The sequence below is a fragment of the Hippopotamus amphibius genome, chromosome 16 (genome assembly GCF_030028045.1).
Source record: "Hippopotamus amphibius kiboko isolate mHipAmp2 chromosome 16, mHipAmp2.hap2, whole genome shotgun sequence".
Classification (NCBI taxonomy): Eukaryota; Metazoa; Chordata; class Mammalia; order Artiodactyla; family Hippopotamidae; genus Hippopotamus; species Hippopotamus amphibius.
The window spans coordinates 60,766,267-60,783,952 of NC_080201.1; the positions used below are offsets into that span (position 1 = coordinate 60,766,267).

Genomic DNA, 17,686 nt, shown 5'->3' on the forward strand with positions numbered 1-17,686 from the left:
ACCTTATGTACAGTGACCCATCATGTCCTGCAGTGACCCATCATGTCCTGCAGCAACCCTATGAGACTCCTGCTAGTGTCAGTTCACAGATGAAACTGAAGCACAAGCTGGGAAGAGGCAGAGCCAGGATTTGAACTCAGGCCCCCAGCTGCTCACCACTGCCACTCTCTGTACTATCTTCAGAGGGCTCCTGGTTGCCCCACAGGCTGATCAGAGCTGGGAAAAAGGGAAACCAGGAGCCCTTAGAGTCCAGAGGAGGTGGCAAATCCGGTTTAGATGGAATGGGGGGAGCTGTCAAGGAGGACCTCCTGGAGGAGGTGGCAGTTAACCTGGATTTTGACAAGTTATGGGAAATGGCTATTTTGCAATCTGTTCATTCCACAAACATGAGCAGGGACTGTGGGAACCCAGAGGCGTGTCAGACCCGACCCCAGCCCTCACTCTCTGTAGTGGTGAGTAAGATGGAATTTCACAGAGACTCGTGTAGTTACAGTATGAGGATTATTTCTGTGTCAGCAGCTCTTAACCCTTTTGAAAACTCTGGACCCTCTCCTAAAACAAGTATAGATGATTTTAGGAGGTTCACGCCTTTCCCCTCCCCAAGTTTGAGAACCCTACCTTCCATCACACAGAGGCCTCATGGCAGTGGGTCTTAATTACGCAAAAGCATCACTTGAAGTTTCGTAAATGTGCACCTTCCTGGGCCCTGCCCCCAGAGTCTGATTCTTTAGGTCTTTGCTGGGAGAGGCCTCCTGGGTGATCCTGCCGTGGATGGTCTGGGAACTGCACTGTGAGAACCTCTCCCTGCAGTAACCCACTGTGGCAGAGACCCTTGGGTGATGTAACTACTGCTCAGCCTTGGTCCCCAGGCCTCTGTTATCATGACAGGTTACCGCAAGTTCCACTTACAGTCACTTGGTAAGTGTTAATCATTACTCAGTGTTTACCAAATGACTGTAAGTGGAAGATTGAGTGCCTCCCGTGTGCCAGCCTGGGTAGTGGGAAAACAAGGAAATAAGGGGTACCTGGTCCCTGCAGTTCCCCTGACACCACACCTACAACAGCCCTCCGTGAGCCAATCCTGCACCCAGAACCCTATGGTAGCATGTCTCTGTGACACAGGCTGCATGCTGAGGGTCCCCAGGCAGGCATGGCATTTGTTTTCCTTTGGAATCATTGCCGCCTTTTAAAAGTAGGGTTTTTAAAAATTTGTTTTTGACGTTTTTTTATCATGATAAATTATAAATATTAACATTTTAACCATTTTTAAGTGGACTCTTCCATGACATTAAGTACATTCACATTGTGGAGCAGCCATCACTACCACTCATCTCCAGAACTTTCTCACCTTCCCCAAAGAAACTCTGTAATTATTAACCAGTAACCCCGCAAGCTCCTCACCCCAGCACCCAGCAACCACCATTCCACTTTCTGTCTCTGTGAATCTGACTACAGACATACCTCAGAGATATTGTGGGTTTGGTCCCAGACTACTGTAATAAAGTGAATATTGTAATAAGATGAGTCACATGTTCTTTTTGTTTCCTAGTACATATAAAAGTTATGGTTGCACTTTACTGTAGTCTATTAAATGTGCAGTAGCATTCTGTCAGAAAAAGAAAGGTACATACATTAGTTAAAAAATACTTTCCACAGGCGTAGAGAGCAAACGTGTGGACATCAAGAGGGGAAGGGGGTGGAATGAATGGGGAGATTGGGATTGACATATACACACTAATATGTATAAAACAGATAACTAATGAGAACCTGCTGTATAGCACAGGGACCTCTACTTCGCTGTACAGTAGAAACTAATGCAACATTGTAAAACAACTATAGCCCAGTTTAAAAAAAAAAATTTCTTGCTAATAAATACTAACCATCATCTGAGCCTTCAGTGAGTTGTAGTCTTTTTGCAATAGTAATGTCAAAGATCACTGATAGCAGGTCACCATAACCAGTACATTAATAATGAAAAAGTTTGAAATATTGGAAGAATTACCAACATGTGACACAGACTCGAAGTGAGCAAATGCTGTTGAAAAAATGGTATTGATAGACTTGGTTGACGCAGGGTTGCCACAGACTTTGTTTGTAAAACAGTGCAGTATCTGCAAAGTGCGATAAAGTGAAGCACAATAAAATGAGGTGTGCCTCACATGAAGGAGTCATGCAGTACATAGTCTTTTGTGACTGGCTGAATTTCACTTAGCATAATGTCTTCAAGGTTCATCCGTGTTGGAGCATGTGTTAAATAAATGAGATTTTTTTCACATATAAGAACCTGGCCCTTTTGGCTGCTTTTGGGAAAGCAGATTTGCTTTTACGAGTCACACTCGCCCGTGGTGACAGTTCACGGAGCTGGAAAGCAGCTGTACTCCATAGACTGTACGCTCTCCAGTTTGCTCCTGTCTCTGCCTTGGTTGTCCCCACCTATCACCTTTGCCTGTTGTTTCATTCTGTTCCCTGCATGGGCCTGGAAGCATTTCCACTTATGATTTCTTTCTGCTTTCTTTACCTGCCAGGCCAGGTTGGACTTCACACCACAGACCTCCGCATCTTTATTTGAACAGATTAGGATAAACTGAGTCTCCCTTCATTAGGTCAGTAATTCCCGAGTTCCTGCCCTGTGCCAAGAGGTCTGCTGGGCTCAGGTGTCAGATGTCCCTAAAGGAACACGGTCACTCCGGGCCTCACAGTAACCAGTGAGAGTCCCCAGCCTCAGGGTCCCTCAGTATCGTGAGATCCTGATGCAATTGCCTGTCAGAAACCATACCTGTGCTTTGCAGTCCTTTGGAGGTTCTGGAGCCAGCCAGCCCAGTTTAGAATCCTGGCTTATAGCTGTCACGCTTGGGCAAGTTACTTAGCCTTTCTGTGCTTCAGTTTCCTCCTCTTTAAAGTGAAGACAGTAACAGGACCTGCTTTATAGGATTCAGTGAGTCAGAACCTTCACCCCCTGGAGTTGTGGCCCTGCTTAGGACACATAATAAATAGATATTCCAGTCAATATCAGTGATCATCACTGCACTTTGAGAAGCCAATAACAGTTGTGGCCCTCTCCTCAGAAAGCGATGTGCATAATTTTGAGGTTTGTGGATCCTGTTAAAGTGCCTTCACGCACCTGTGAATGAGGTTCTTCATTAAGGTTCTTCAGGGAAGGCACACTGGGTGCAGGTTGGCGTGGGTGATCCGAGAAGGCCTGTCTGAGGAGCGGGGTTGGGGTGGGGGGAGGGAGCTGTGCGGTGACCTCGCGTTCTGCCCCACAGCCACCCCTGGAGTCGCTGGCCACGGTGGAGGAGACCGTGGTGCGGGACAAGGCAGTGGAGTCCCTGCGGGCCATCTCGCATGAGCACTCACCCTCCGACCTTGAGGCCCACTTCGTGCCGCTCGTGAAGCGGCTGGCGGGCGGCGACTGGTTCACCTCCCGCACGTCGGCCTGCGGCCTCTTCTCTGTGTGCTACCCCCGCGTGTCCAGTGCCGTCAAGGCGGAACTTCGACAGTGAGTCCCTGGCCTCTGGCCCCTGACAAGACCCAGCCTCCCCCCTCTGCTTGGTCCCCTTCTTTCAAGCGTCAGCCCCCTTTAGGTTCATCCAGGGCCCAAAAGCCCCTGAACCCTACCAGCCCCTGCTCCCCTCTGTCCACCCCTCAGCAAAGACATGGCCGGGTGTACATCCAGGCACTGTCTTGTGCTCATTTAAGAAATGGAGATAATGGTAGTTTTTCCCCCCATTGGTTATTGTGGGGATTTAAAAGAATTACTACATACAAAGTGCTTAAAACAGAATCTGATACATAAAAGCTCTCAACAAGTGATGTGTGATGCCATCTTATGCCTGTCTCAGGTCTGCAGATAGGAGGCCTCCTCTTCCACCACCCTCCTCCCTTTGGCTTGATACCCCAGGGAATTGCTTGCATGTAAGATGACTTCCAGAAGAATCAGTGAAGATATTTTTAATTGGATTAAAATTTTCCATTTATGTGTATTTCTTCCCCTCTCTCTGGACTTCTGTTCGTCCTCCATCTTCATGAACCATTGAGCAGCAAGCCCAGCCCCTGAGCCATCACTCCTGCCAGAGTACTGGTTTACAGCTGCCCGCAGGCACTTAGAGGGCTGCATGTGCCCCCTCGCATCTCTGACTGGAGCAAGTGCTGCTGGAAAGGAAAGTCTTTGAGTAGCCCCAGCCCAGCACCTTAGCTAAGCAATTTTCTGTGGTCATAATAATACAGTCAGCACCTATGATTCACTGTAGACTTATGTGCAGAGAGGCTGCTGAGTGTCTCACACACATTATCTCATTTAAACCTCACAACAGTGCCTACCCAGTAGGTACTGTTAGCAGCTCCATTAGGTAGGGTTTGGAAGACTCAGAGGTCGTCACTCACCCAGGGTCACCTAGGCGAAACCAGGAGCTGCGTGACTAGAGTCTGTGCTGGCTCCTCAGTGGCGTTGCCTGCTGCCTTGGGATCCCAGGGATTCCCCATCCCAACCCCCAGGTACTTCCGGAACCTGTGCTCAGATGACACCCCCATGGTGCGGCGGGCCGCAGCCTCCAAGCTGGGGGAGTTCGCCAAGGTACTGGAGCTGGACAATGTCAAGAGCGAGATCATCCCCATGTTCTCCAACCTGGCCTCTGATGAGCAGGTGGGGTCTGCTCCCCGCCCCCTCCCCCATCTCCCACCGACAGACCCCGAGTCTGAAAGGGAGTCCCAGGGCTGATGGGGCCTCTGCTGCCCTCTCGTGTTCCCACCCCTTCCCCAGGACTCAGTGCGGCTGCTAGCGGTGGAGGCCTGCGTGAACATCGCCCAGCTCCTGCCCCAGGAGGATCTGGAGGCCCTGGTGATGCCCACCCTGCGCCAGGCTGCTGAGGACAAGTCCTGGCGCGTCCGATACATGGTGGCCGACAAGTTCACAGAGGTACACGAGGGGCTGTTGACAGCATCTCACAGATGCGGAGACCGAGGCCTCGGGGGAAGGGGTGGGGCCACATGTAGGAGCTGGGTTTTGGTGAAGCCCAGTGGAATCATCGGGTGTTTAAGCGGTAAGATCTCTGTAGTCATCTGATTGGATCTCACTTCACTTGCCAACCCTGGTTGATGCGTAGAGGCAGCTTCAAGTGCTGTGTTGAGAACGGTTCAGAGGTCAACTTAAGGTTCCTGGGGAGAGAGCCACAGCAGCAGAGAAGGGTAGCGTGCATGTGTTCCTGACCTAATCACACTTTATCTCTTTTTGCAGAAGGGAAGGCATAGTCTGTCTGGGGCTGGGGATGCTGTGGCAGAGTACCACAGACTGGGTGGTGGTTTATTTCCCCACCATTCTGGAGGCTAGAAGTCCGAAATCAAAGTGTCAGCAGGGATGTTTTTTCTGAGACTTCTTTCCTTGCTGGTAGATGGCTGTCTTCTCCCCCTATCTTTACCTGTATGTGTGTGTTCTCATCTTCCTTTCTTAGAAGGATTCTAGTCATTTTGGATTAGGGCTCACTAATGACCTTATTTTATCTTATTACCTCTTTAAAGACCCTGTCTTCAAGTACAGTCATGTTCTGAGGTTCCCGGGAAGTGGGGTGTGTTAGGACTTCAATGTATGAATTTCAGGGGGGATACAGTTTAGCCCCATAACACAGCCCAAAGGTTTGACTGGTCAGAGTGACACCACCAGGCAGGCAGAACAGGGACAAGATGCCCCGTCTTCCAGAGCAGTGCTTTTCCCACACAGATCTCAGTTTGCTTGTCCCACAAACGTTTGTTGAGCACCAGCTCATTGCTGGGCGTTGGGGATACAGTGAATTCAGCACATCCCCAGCCTTCAAGGAGCAGGCAGCCTGAACGGGGAGGTCAGCTGAGACAGAGGAAAATGTAACAGTGCTGTGACAGGTGCGGGGCCGGCAGGTGTTCCTGGGCGTGGAAGCACTGAGGAGAGGAGGTGGTGCTCCAGCAGGTTCTAGAAGGTGAGTGGGTGAGAGCTGGGGTAGGAACTGCATCTGGTATGTGCAGTGGACCCTGGGCAGTGAGAGCAAGTGCAGGCAAGAACATTTGGGACTGGCTCTTGGGGCGGGAGGATCCTGGAGAGATGAGTGTCAGGCCCCTCAAGGTCTTCACTTCTTCCCTTAGCATCCGCTCCGCCTCCTCCCAGGTCCCCCAAGAAGCAGCGTGGCAGCAGAACCATGGTCTTTTCTTGCCTGGTGTCATGAGAGGGGGAAGACCTAGCATGCCTGCTTCCCTCTTGACCTTTATTATTTTATTTCAATTACAAAAGTAACAGGGGCTCTGGTAGCCAATCTTAAAAAAACACAGAAGTATATAAATCAAAAAGTGAGAGCCACCTCCTATCATTAGACTGTTTTTGGATCAGGTAGCAGAAAACCCAACCCTGAATAGCCTGATCAGTAAGGAGATCTGTTGTTATTGTTGTTTTTAATTTTATTTATTTATTGGCTGTGTTGGGCCTTCGTTGCTGCACACGGGCTTTCTCTAGTTGCTGCAAGCGGGGGCTACTCTTCATTGTGGTGGCTTCTCTTGTCGTGGAGCAGGGGCTCTAGGCATCTGGGCTTCAGTAGTTGCGGCACACGGGCTCAATAGTTGTGGCGCATGGGCTTAGTTGCTCCGTGGCATGTGGAATATTCCCAGAGCAGGGCTCAAACCCATGTCCCCTGTATTGGCAGGCGGATTACCAACCACTGCGCCACCCAGGAAGTCCTGTTGTTATTTTTAATGCAGACGACAATAGTATGCATAGGTGCCCTTGTGCTTTGAGGAAACAGAGGCTCAGAGACATACAGGGACTCATCCAAGGTCACACAGATGATAAGTAAGAGTAAGAATCTGAGCCAGGGAGCTGGACTCCAGTGCCATGCTTGTGATCACTGTACTACCTAGCCCAACTGAGCACCACACAGCGAGCAAACCGAGGCTCAGAGAGGCTCAGGCTTGGCTGAGGTCACCCCCATGGCACTGGCATTACATCTCAGCAGTGATTCCAAGGGCTGTTTTTGCCCCAATCCTGGTTCCTTTATGAATGAGAATTTTGTTCTCATTCGTCTAGAGTACCTGCGAAAGCTTCTCACTGCCCCCAACCTTCCCTTTCTGCAGCTCCAGAAAGCAGTAGGGCCTGAGATCACCAAGACAGACCTGGTCCCTGCCTTCCAGAACCTGATGAAAGACTGTGAGGCTGAGGTGAGGGCCGCAGCCTCCCACAAGGTCAAAGGTTGGTGCTGGCGACCAGGATGCAGCAAGCGGGTGGGTGTCTGAGAGGCTGAAGGCAAAACCAGGACATCGGATCTTACCTCTCACCACCTCCCTTTCCCTGCCCACAGAATTCTGTGAAAATCTCTCAGCTGACTGTCGGGAGAACGTGATCATGACCCAGATCTTGCCCTGCATCAAGGTAACGGGATTTGGTGGGAGGAATAGAGCAGATCTGAGCCTTCTGGAAAGAAGGGATGGAGATTGGGCGTTAGGGGCAGCCTGGTGCAAACTGAGTTCTCAGCCTTTTAGGACCAGGCAGTCTTGGGTCTGGAGCAGTTAGGAGCCCTGAATGCAGGCAGAATCTGAGGCTCGGGGCTGAGCGAGGAGGGGGGTGTGCTTCCCCCTCAAAGGTCCCTGGGTTTCCTCATCCAAAGAGCTTTGGGATTGGGGTGGAGGCTGCTGGGAGCAGGGGTCATTGAACTCGCTGCACATGTACGGGACTGCAATTCCCCATGTACGCTAAGCCTGCCATGGATTGAGAGGGCAAAAACAGGCTGTGTCTCGAGGCTTAGGAGTTGGAGTCTCCTTGGTCACTGACCCCGTGGCTCCTCTGATCCTTCTCCCTCCCAGGAGCTAGTGTCAGATGCCAACCAGCATGTCAAGTCGGCCCTGGCCTCAGTCATCATGGGCCTCTCTCCCATCCTGGGCAAAGACAACACCATCGAACACCTCCTGCCCCTCTTCCTGGCTCAGCTGAAGGATGAGGTAAGGGTACCTGGAAGGCTCTTGCTCTGGCTGTGGCAGGTGGGCAGCTGCTTTCCCAGGTTCGCCAGGATCTTCAGCAAACACCCAGGTCATGAATGAGTTGAACGTTTGTGGGCATGATGGACTGCACGTTAGCGTATTCGTTTATTAGGCGTTTGTTTTGCATGCCCTTATTCTGTACTAGTCCTTTTTTTCTGGGCACTGGGGGTACCAAGAAAAAAAAACAAGACACTTGATTCTCAAGAACCTTCAGAGACTGGCAGTGGGGAGGAACCAATGGGCATTCCCATGATACCCTGATCATACAGGTGCTGTGATACATTCATGGTCATCAGAGTCAGGCTAAGATGCTGTAATAGAGACTCCAAAATATAGGGGCTTAAATAAGGTAGAGAATTATTTCTCTCACAGCAGTCCAGAGGTGGGGTGGACCTACACTAGGGGGTTGGCACTGCTGACCTCAGCACTCTGTGGGTCTGATGTGGCTGTTTTGATTCTTACTGTCTCCCAGCCAGCGTGGAGGGAGAGGGCACCAACCAGCAGCAGGCCCAGTCTTCTCGAGACTAAGACCCCCGAAGAGGGCACCCATCCCATCTGTTTATACCCCATTGGCCAGAGCCAGTCACACAACTAACCACACCTAGCTGTATGTTTAGCCTGGAGCACAGAAGATGAGAGTGAGCGCCGGGTGACGGCTAAAGAGGTCATGGGGTGACAGCCAGGGAAGGAGTGTGGACTTGAGTCTGAGGTGGAGGAGGTGGGTCACATCTGGGTGTTAGGAAGGAACCCTGCGGCTAGTGTCAAAGAAAGATGCAAGTGCTGCAGCCAGAAGGGGTGCAGGGAGACCACACGGGAGGCTGCTGCCGGAGTCTGGGAGAGGGGGTGAGGCTGCAGAGGTGTGGCTGGTGTTGAGAGGTAGGAGGGGCCGTGCAGGGGCAGGGGGAGCAGAATGCACAGGCTCCCTGGTGTTTTCCTTGCTGGTAACTGGGCAGGTAGTGAGACCGCGGGCTGGTGTGTGACGTGTTAGTGTAACTTCTGTGTTCCCAGAGGCCTCAGTCCCTTCTTTCCCTGACATACATGCATACACACACACACACACACGAGTGCAAGCATGCCACACACGTGCACAGGCGCACACACACAGGGTACACATAAGAAAGTTGGAGGGAACGTTGTAACAGAGTTTATTTCATCACATTTGTAAGCTTAAAATTAAATCATTTATGTTTATGTTATTTATGTAAACAATGTTTCATGAACATTTGCAGCAGCTGTATTTAGTGAAGATCCAAATGAAGGTAACAGAAAAGTGAAACTAGCAAGTGGATTAGTGTTGGGACATTTCCTTCCCTCTCCCTGAGTCTCCTTGGCTTTAGGGAAGAAACGCATTAATCCAGTGTGGGGAGGGAAGTTGTGTTGGTTCTGAACTTCTTCTTTAGCTATTAGACTAGCTAGTAGGAAATTGGCTGTCTTTCATTCCTAAAGGAGACGTGTTATTTTTGAAAAGATGGACTTATATGCTTTTCTCAAAGGATTTGTTGGAGAGGCCTTTTGGGGAATTTCACTTTGCAGCCAGCAGCTGAGGCTGCCTTGTCTTTCCAGTGGTTGCCATTACCCTTCTTCATTGCTTGCTGGGTCTTAGTCCCCATGGCCACCTTTAGGTCCAATGCTTTGCCAGAACAACCCTTGGAATTCAGAAAAGCTGTTATACTCATGGTTGTTGTTGATTACAGTGAAAGGATACAGGTTAATATCAGCAAAAGAAAAAGGTGCATGAGACCAGGTGCCAATTTCCAGTTATCTTTTCGCAGTGGAGTTATACATACTGCACTTAATTCTCCCAGCACCAACATGTGACAGCACATAAGGAGACAGCCAAATAGGGCAGCTTACTGAGCCTTGTTTTCCAGGGGTTTTATTGGGAGTTGGTCGTGTAGGCCTGAAATGGCACCATTTGCGTGGCTGACCTTAGGTTAGTCTGTCTGCAGCCCCTGTAGAGGTCAGGTTGATGCCACATGGCCCAGAGTCCTCACCATAAATCACATTATTAGCATAATCTATCTGGCATGGCCCAAAGTCCCCAGGTAAATGAAGACTTTTTTATCAGGCTGGATATTCCTGGTGCTTAGAGATCATCCCCCAGAAGCTGGTCAAGGGCCAGTCCTTTGTTTGGAATGTGCCAAGTTTGAACAGCCTAGACCTGTCCAGTTAGCCCTTTACTGCATCCTTGCTTATTTGGTTCATTGATTCATTTCAGTGATTGCTTCCTCACCCCACAGCTCCTGGAGGGAAATGTAGAAAAAACTAACTATGGTGTCTGCCATCCAGGAGTATATGATGTTGGAGAAGGAATTAATTGTGTGCATGTGCCTTTTTTTTTTTTTTTTTTTTCAAGAAAATGCTTAATTATTTATTTTTCAACCAGGGGTTTCTCTGGACTATACTCAACCAGGTATTATTACTTACTGTTATGGACTGAATTGTGTGCCTCCCCCTGGCCCCAAATTTTTCTGTTGAAGGCCTAACCACCTATGTAAATATATTTGGAGATTTGGTCCTCTTGGGAGGTAATTAAGGCTGAATGAGGTCGTAAGGAAGGTGTCCTAATTTGATAAGTGCCCTGGTGAGAAGAGAAAGAGATATCACTTCTCTTTCTCTCTCTCTCTCTCTCTGCCATGTGAGAACAGTGAGAAAAAAGCCACCTGTGAGCCAGGAATAGGACCCTCACCAAACACTTAATTTACAGATATAGCTGTGCCTTTTCTTTTAAGTTGCTTCAAAGGTTTTTGGAAGCAGATAGGGGTACAGGTTTCCCCACTGCATTCCTATAAACCTGTCATAAGTCGAAATGACGTAAAGCAAAGAATCAATTTTTTCTTTTGTAAAAGCAAAAATCCTCTTTGGGTTTCTTCAGTTAGCAAAAGCAGGCACCAGCATAGGTCTTTCATAAACTCAGAGTGGTATGAAGCGAACTTTGAAAAAGTGAGGGATACCTGTGTGTGTGAACATGCTGTAAGAGCTCATAATGTTGGTAGTCTCCTAGTGGTTCAAAAATATTTCTATTATTCCTTCGTTTTTTCTTTCAGCTGATGTAGTGAGCACCTACTGTGGTCCAGAAACTGCTGGGCACTGGGGACATAAGGATAAATGAGACGTGCTCCTTGCAGAGCTCAAAGACTAGCAGAGAGAATAAAAGTAACAAAATGATACAAGTGATAAGCTCGCACACACCAAGCGCTTTGTGGATCAGGCAGTTCAGTAGCCTAAGCCACGCTTTGGGATTAGGTGGATGTTTCCATGTCACAGATTGATACCCAGAAATGTTAAGTCCCCTGCCGAAGGGCTCCCAGCTAGCGAACGGCAGAGCTGGGATTGTTATCTTGTCTTTTTTTCCCCAGGGTGCCATGTTTTTTGCACTGTGATTCCTGCAGATTCTTCAAAATGGCTAAATGTTTTTTGTACTGCTGTTACGAGATTTGAAAAGCTGCTCCATTTAGTAATCCATGTTGCTTGCTTTGCGTGTGCCTCTAATGCAGGGGAGCTGGGCTTAGGCTGGGGTAATCTGCTGTCCGGAGATGTTTATTATGTGAAGTAGGTACAGTTGAGCTCTTTTTGCCTTGCCCTGGGTTCTGTGTGCATTGCCTTCTCAGAACCCACGTGTCCTCTCCTCAGTGCCCGGAGGTGCGGCTGAACATCATCTCCAACCTGGACTGCGTGAACGAGGTGATCGGCATCCGGCAGCTGTCCCAGTCCCTGCTCCCCGCCATCGTGGAGCTGGCTGAGGATGCCAAGTGGCGGGTGCGGCTGGCCATCATTGAGTACATGCCTCTGCTGGCTGGACAGCTGGTGAGTGCGGAGGCCCGGGGCCAGGCACGCTCCCAACCCCTCCCACCCCGGCGAGGCGGACTGTGGAGTCCAGTCGCAGTGCAGTGTGTCCAGGGCTGTGCCGCGGGACCTGGGGGCCATGAGGGCTCAGTGGAAGGGTTGAGGACTGTCTGAGGAGTCAGAGAATGGTACACAGGAAATAGGGCCTTATAAGAAGGAAAGAATTAAATGAGAGGAGAGAAAAGAGCCCCTCAGGTGAAGTGGAGGAGTGTCCCGGCTGTTCAGGATGGTTGTGGTTTCCCTGGGGTTCACTGGAAACTACCCAGTCTCCCTTGATCCCTTACTTCCTTGTCTCCTGCAGGGGGTGGAGTTCTTTGATGAGAAACTCAACTCCTTGTGCATGGCCTGGCTTGTGGATCATGGTGAGTACCTCTAGTATCTCTAGGAGGAGATTGGGGCCCCGGGAAGGATGCACAGGTGGTTTGTCTGAGCAAGTGAGAGGAGTAGGGGAGGCTGGAGTCAGTCTCCCATGCTGTCAGATAGATGCTCAGGTGGACCAGCTCCCTTGCTTTTTGGAGTCCCAGAGGAGAGCAGGGTAAGAGGCGGACGTAACAAGTCACCCAGGGGCTGCCTGGTACACTGTCGGAGGACTGCCAAGTATGAGGACTGTCAAGCAGACAGCCTGGTTTTGAATCCCACCTCCTGGCTGTCAAACCTTAAGCAAGTCATATGCCATCTTTCAGCCCACATTCACTCTGCGGAGTGTGGGACTTCTCATCCTGGTCTCTCAAGGCCGTTGTGAGAACTGCTCATCGTTCTCACTAAGAGTGGCAAAAATAAAAGTTAAAATTTGTAACAGGCTCCATTCCATGTGCTAAGTACTACATCATTTGCTTGGGCAAATCACTTCTCAGAGCCTCCGTCTGCCCATCTGAGTTCATGAGAAAGTGCTGCATGGAAAGAAAACTCTACATTTAGCATACAGTGAGCCATTTCTTTCTCTTGGAGTTTATTGGTTCATATGTGGTCTGGTACCTAGAGCTGCTTGGGAGGCAGTAGTGAGTGTGACTGTGACTTCCCATCCACATCCGTCCTTCACCTCTGAATCACCACCCCCTCTCCCTCATCCTTCTCCAGTCTATGCCATCCGTGAGGCGGCCACCAGCAACTTGAAGAAGCTGGTGGAGAAGTTTGGGAAGGAGTGGGCCCATGCCACTATCATCCCCAAGGTCTTGGCCATGTCTGGGGACCCCAACTACCTGCACCGCATGACTACGCTCTTCTGCATCAATGTGAGGACCCCCACCAGCCCCCGCTGGTCCCTGGGGGGCGGGGAGTACCTTGGAGATGAGGAATGGCAGGGGTCCTCAAGGGAGAAACCTGCCTTGGGAGTGAGGAAGTGATGGGATCTGGGGTCGCAGAGGTGAGTCCTTGGGGAACTGCAGGCCACAGGTTGGGGCTCCCTGGTCAGAATCATAGGGCCTCTAGAGGTGGGGGCCTGCATGGTGGGAGACCCAGGACTAGGGGGACTTGGCCTGTCGGAACAGTGACTGCCAAACCTTTCTGAGCAGGCCTCTCCTTCCCCACAATATGTCTGTGTATTTATTTATGATATAATGGTTAAATGTGCAGTTTCTAGAATCAGACCTCCTTTTTATTTCTAGCTCTGCCATATCTCAGCTATGTTTAATCACTTAAATAAACCGTACACATAACTAGAAATTAAAGGACAGGATTTGAAAACTAACGTAACTAAGTGTTGTGATAATTTCTTCCCATGCCTCACTTTGGAAACCACTGCACTAAGGAGGGGATCCCAGGGGTCAGGAATAAAGTCCCATCCCCAGAGGATGAAGGGAAGTCTGAGGATGAGGAGATGGAATGGGCCAGTGCGGGCTGGGAGTTTCCAGGGCAGGGAGACAGTGGTGTTGGGAGGGTGTTATGGGAAATGGGAGCTTCCGGAGAATAAGCTGCCCTGAGGGTGGGTGAATCTGGGCTCCGAGTTCCCCTTGTTGCTCAGCTTCACCCTCAGGCCTGACGATCACCAGAGTGGCCTGGTCAGAGGGAGGGGAAAATGGGAGTTAGCCATGGACTTTGGGTAGTCACCCTCTGCTACTCACTGACCTCCAGGTGCTGTCTGAAGTCTGTGGGCAGGACATCACCACCAAGCACATGCTGCCCACAGTGCTACGCATGGCTGGGGACCCTGTCGCCAATGTCCGCTTCAACGTGGCCAAGTCCCTACAGAAGATAGGGCCCATCCTGGACAACAGGTGAGGCCTGGACCCTCCTTCACATACCAGCAGCTCTGGTTTGGGGCATCTTAATCTGTGACCTTTGAAGGTAGAGCTTAGGATTTGAGGCCCAACACTGCTCTGTGCTTGCTGTGTAACCTTGAGGTCTTAGTTTCCTCAAATATATTTGAGAAAATAGAATGAGAATTCATATGGCCTACCTTACATAGTGGGAGGGGGTGAGAGGGTGGCAGTTCTGTATAATAGCAACAAGTCATTAGAAAATAACAAGTGTGTGTGTGTGTGTGTGTGTGTGTAATTTACAGTTGCACCACAGGCATCAAATACTAAGGAATAAATTTAATGAAAGATGTGTAATACCCTTAGTGAAAACTATGAAACGTTGCTTTGAGAAATTAAAGAAGACCTACATAACATTCATGGATGCAGTGGTTCCCCAGAATCATCTATAAGTTTAGTGTAATCTCAGTCAATCTCAGCAGGTTCTTTAGTGAAAAATTGACAAGCTGATTCTGGAATTAACATGAAAATGTAGAGGTCTGGAATAAGCAGGGTGATCCTAAAGAGTAACAGACTTGGAAGACTTATCCTCCCAGATACCAAGACTTACTGTGATGCCACAATAATTAAAAAGTGCGGTGTTGGTACAACAATATTCGAATAAGCTCCATGGCATAGAATCGAGGGCAAAGAAACAGACCCTCGTGTATACCACAGCAGCTGTTACTGCAGTTCAGTGGGGGAAATGGATCGCTGGGTCAGAATGGCTAAACTTAAAAAAGCTCAGTGGCACAAGTGTTGGTGAAGAACACTCTGGTGTTGGTAGATAGCTGGAACTCTCATATAGTGCCGGTGTCTGTAAGTAATAAATGGGCCCAATCACTGAAAATTGGTAGAGTCGAGTGAAGCTAATCAGACATACACCACAGGAGCTGGCATGTCCTCTCCCAGGGGTATATCCAAGGGAAAGGAGTGCTTGTTGGGTTTTTTGGTTGCTGGGTTTTTTTTAATAAATTTCTTTATATATATTTATATATTTATTGACTGTGTTGGGTCTTTGTTGTTACGCAGGGGCTTTTCTCTAGCTGCGGTGAGCGGGGGCTACTCTTTGTTGCAGTGCTCAGGCTTCTTATTGTGGTGGCTTCTTTTGTTGTGGAGCATGGGCTCTAGGCATGCAGGCTTCAGTAGTTGTGGCATGTGGGCTCAGTAGTTGTGGCTCTAGAGCACAGGCTCAGTAGTTGTCACACAGGGGCTTGCTTAGTTGCTCCGAGGCATGTAGGATCTTCCCGGGCCAGGGATCAAACTCATGTCCCCTGCATTGGCAGGCAGATTCTTAACCACTGCACCACCAAGGAAGTCCCGAGTGCTTGTTTTTAACAAAAGACTGTTCATGGTAGCTTTATTCGTATCATCCATGAAGTAGAAACAGCGCAGGTGCCCGTCAACAGTATAGTGGGTAAGCTGTGATTTATTCATATAGTGGGAGAATGTATTTAGCAGTGAAAAGACTCCTGCCATCTGCAGCAACCTAGGGGACTCTCAGAGACTCACCTGTGTTGAGAAGCCAAGCCCAAGAAAACCTATCCAGAGATTCCATTTATATCGACTTCAAAAACAGATAAAGGGGGCTTCCTAGGTGGCACAGTGGTTGAGAATCCGCCTGCCAATGCGGAGGACACGGTTCAATCCCTGCTCCAGGAAGATCCCACATGCCACGGAGCAGCTAAGCCCGTGTGCCAAAAAAAAAAAAAAACCAACAGATAAAGGGAGGTGTAGGTGATAGAAGTGAGACTAGTGGTTATATGGGGGGGGGGGGGGGTGCTGTCTGTCAGCTGGAAGGGGACATGTGATGCCTGCACCTCTCATGTCTGTCTCTGTCCACGACACAGCTTCATACCTTTAGTTTCTCTCTGGTCCGCCTTCGTTTCCCCAAACACCTGCCTGTTGATACAGACGCTTCCCCACCGGGCCCCTGCGGGCCAAGCCCTCCACTTTGGCGCTCGCCTCTCCTTTTCCTCATCGTCAGCTTGGTCTGTGTCTCCCTCGCAGCCCAAGCTCCGTGTGGGTGAGAGTCAAGAGGGTGGGATTTTCTTCCATGTTCACACCTGATACACAGTAGCCCTCAGTAAATATGTTAAATGAATGGAAGGCGTCTGATTGCCAAGGCTTAGAGGCTGTGGGTTCTAGATTCTTGCCTCACTTTTCCAGACCATCTGACCTCCCTGTACCTGTTCTGGGCCCCAGAGGCCTCTGTCCTGGTTTGTCAGACTTCCAGCCTTCAAAGCAATTGTTTCTCTGGCTCCTGAGACTCTTAATTCATGCATGTCACTGTCTGTGCGCACCTTGTGCTCCCAGCCCCACCTGGCTGACCCCTTGCCCTCCTCTTCTCCTCCCAGCACACTGCAGAGTGAAGTCAAGCCCATCCTAGAGAAGCTGACCCAGGACCAGGACGTGGATGTCAAGTACTTTGCCCAGGAGGCTCTGACTGGTAAGGTGTTGAGAACTCCAGGACCCCAGCAGGAGGGTGGTCTGCAAGGACGGCACTAGGCCTGGGAGTGGGTGCTCCCCACGGGGAGCTGCAGGAGCAGCTGTGGGCCAAGGGCTAGCTACTGTTCTGACTCCCACCTATTCCTGTTCCCCCAGTTCTGTCTCTCGCCTGATGCTGGAAGAGGAGCCAACGCCGGCCTCTGGTGTCCACCCCTCCCCTGCCAAGTCCCTCCCTTGGGGAGACAGTGGGGGGCCTTTGGCTGTCACTTCCTGTGCATGGTCTGACCCCAGGCCCCTCCCCCAGCATGGTTCCTCCTCTCCACAGCCTGGGAATCCGACTTCTCACTGTCCACCTCCCAAGGGGCTGGGGGAGGGCAAGGTGGGACAGGGTAGGGACCCTGGGAGGAAGGGGCCACTCCCACCTGCACTGGGGGAGAGATGTGAGCATCCCAGGTGTCTGGCTTCTGCTGCTGTATTGGGGGCCCCCTCCCCCATCTACTTCTCCACTTCCCTTCCTTCCCCTCAGTGGTTTTTTTGTGTCAGCTGTGTCATTTTTATTTTATTCCTTTTTTTCCCTTTTCACAGAGAAATAAAGGTCTAGAAATAGCTGGTACTCTGGTCTTAGTCACTAGCATGGAGAAGAGGGCACCACCTCAGGGCCACAGTCTTGCCCTTCTCTTGGGAGGACCTAATTACTGGGCTCGCCACACCCATGTCCTGCGGGTGAGAAGGATTCTCTGGGAAGCTGACGGAAGTGCAGCTGGCTCACAGGATTCAAGGTCCACGAAGTGTCTCTGGCCGGCAGAGTCCTGAGGTGCAGTTCAGTTTCACAGATGTTGGCTGAGTACGTAGTGGTTAAGAGCAAGTGCCTTGGAGCCAGACTGCCTGCATCCAAATCCCAGTTCTTTCAGTCCATAGCTGTGTGGCCTTGAATAGGTTGCCCAGTCTCTCTGAACTCAGACTACAAGATTGTAAAATGGGGATAACAGTAGAATCTAGACTGAGGGGCCAGGCGTGAAGACCAAATGAGTTAATACACGTAAAGTGGGTAATGATCCGTGGGGCATGAGAGGAGCCAGTCAGGGGAGCTGTAACTTGCTGGAGAGCCCCCATAGGTCGGGAGGTCTCAGGTCACAGGGCTGTCTGTGACAAGGAGCAGGCCAGGGACTGTC

General features: G+C 50.2%; 1 protein-coding gene across 1 annotated transcript in view; it reads left to right on the top strand.

The window, feature by feature from the left end:
* The window catches only part of PPP2R1A (protein phosphatase 2 scaffold subunit Aalpha), a 34,791-nt gene extending 17,671 nt beyond the window's left edge, over positions 1-17,120 (top strand). Inside the window, exons 4-15 of the mRNA XM_057711508.1 lie at positions 3,267-3,499; positions 4,495-4,642; positions 4,760-4,915; positions 7,087-7,201; positions 7,311-7,381; positions 7,813-7,947; positions 11,620-11,793; positions 12,134-12,194; positions 12,910-13,064; positions 13,903-14,045; positions 16,424-16,515; positions 16,671-17,120. Coding sequence (XP_057567491.1) covers positions 3,267-3,499; positions 4,495-4,642; positions 4,760-4,915; positions 7,087-7,201; positions 7,311-7,381; positions 7,813-7,947; positions 11,620-11,793; positions 12,134-12,194; positions 12,910-13,064; positions 13,903-14,045; positions 16,424-16,515; positions 16,671-16,687 — 1,500 coding nt within the window. The 3' untranslated portion in view covers positions 16,688-17,120. The remainder of the gene's footprint in view (positions 1-3,266; positions 3,500-4,494; positions 4,643-4,759; positions 4,916-7,086; positions 7,202-7,310; positions 7,382-7,812; positions 7,948-11,619; positions 11,794-12,133; positions 12,195-12,909; positions 13,065-13,902; positions 14,046-16,423; positions 16,516-16,670) is intronic.
* Positions 17,121-17,686: the final 566 nt, after the last annotated feature.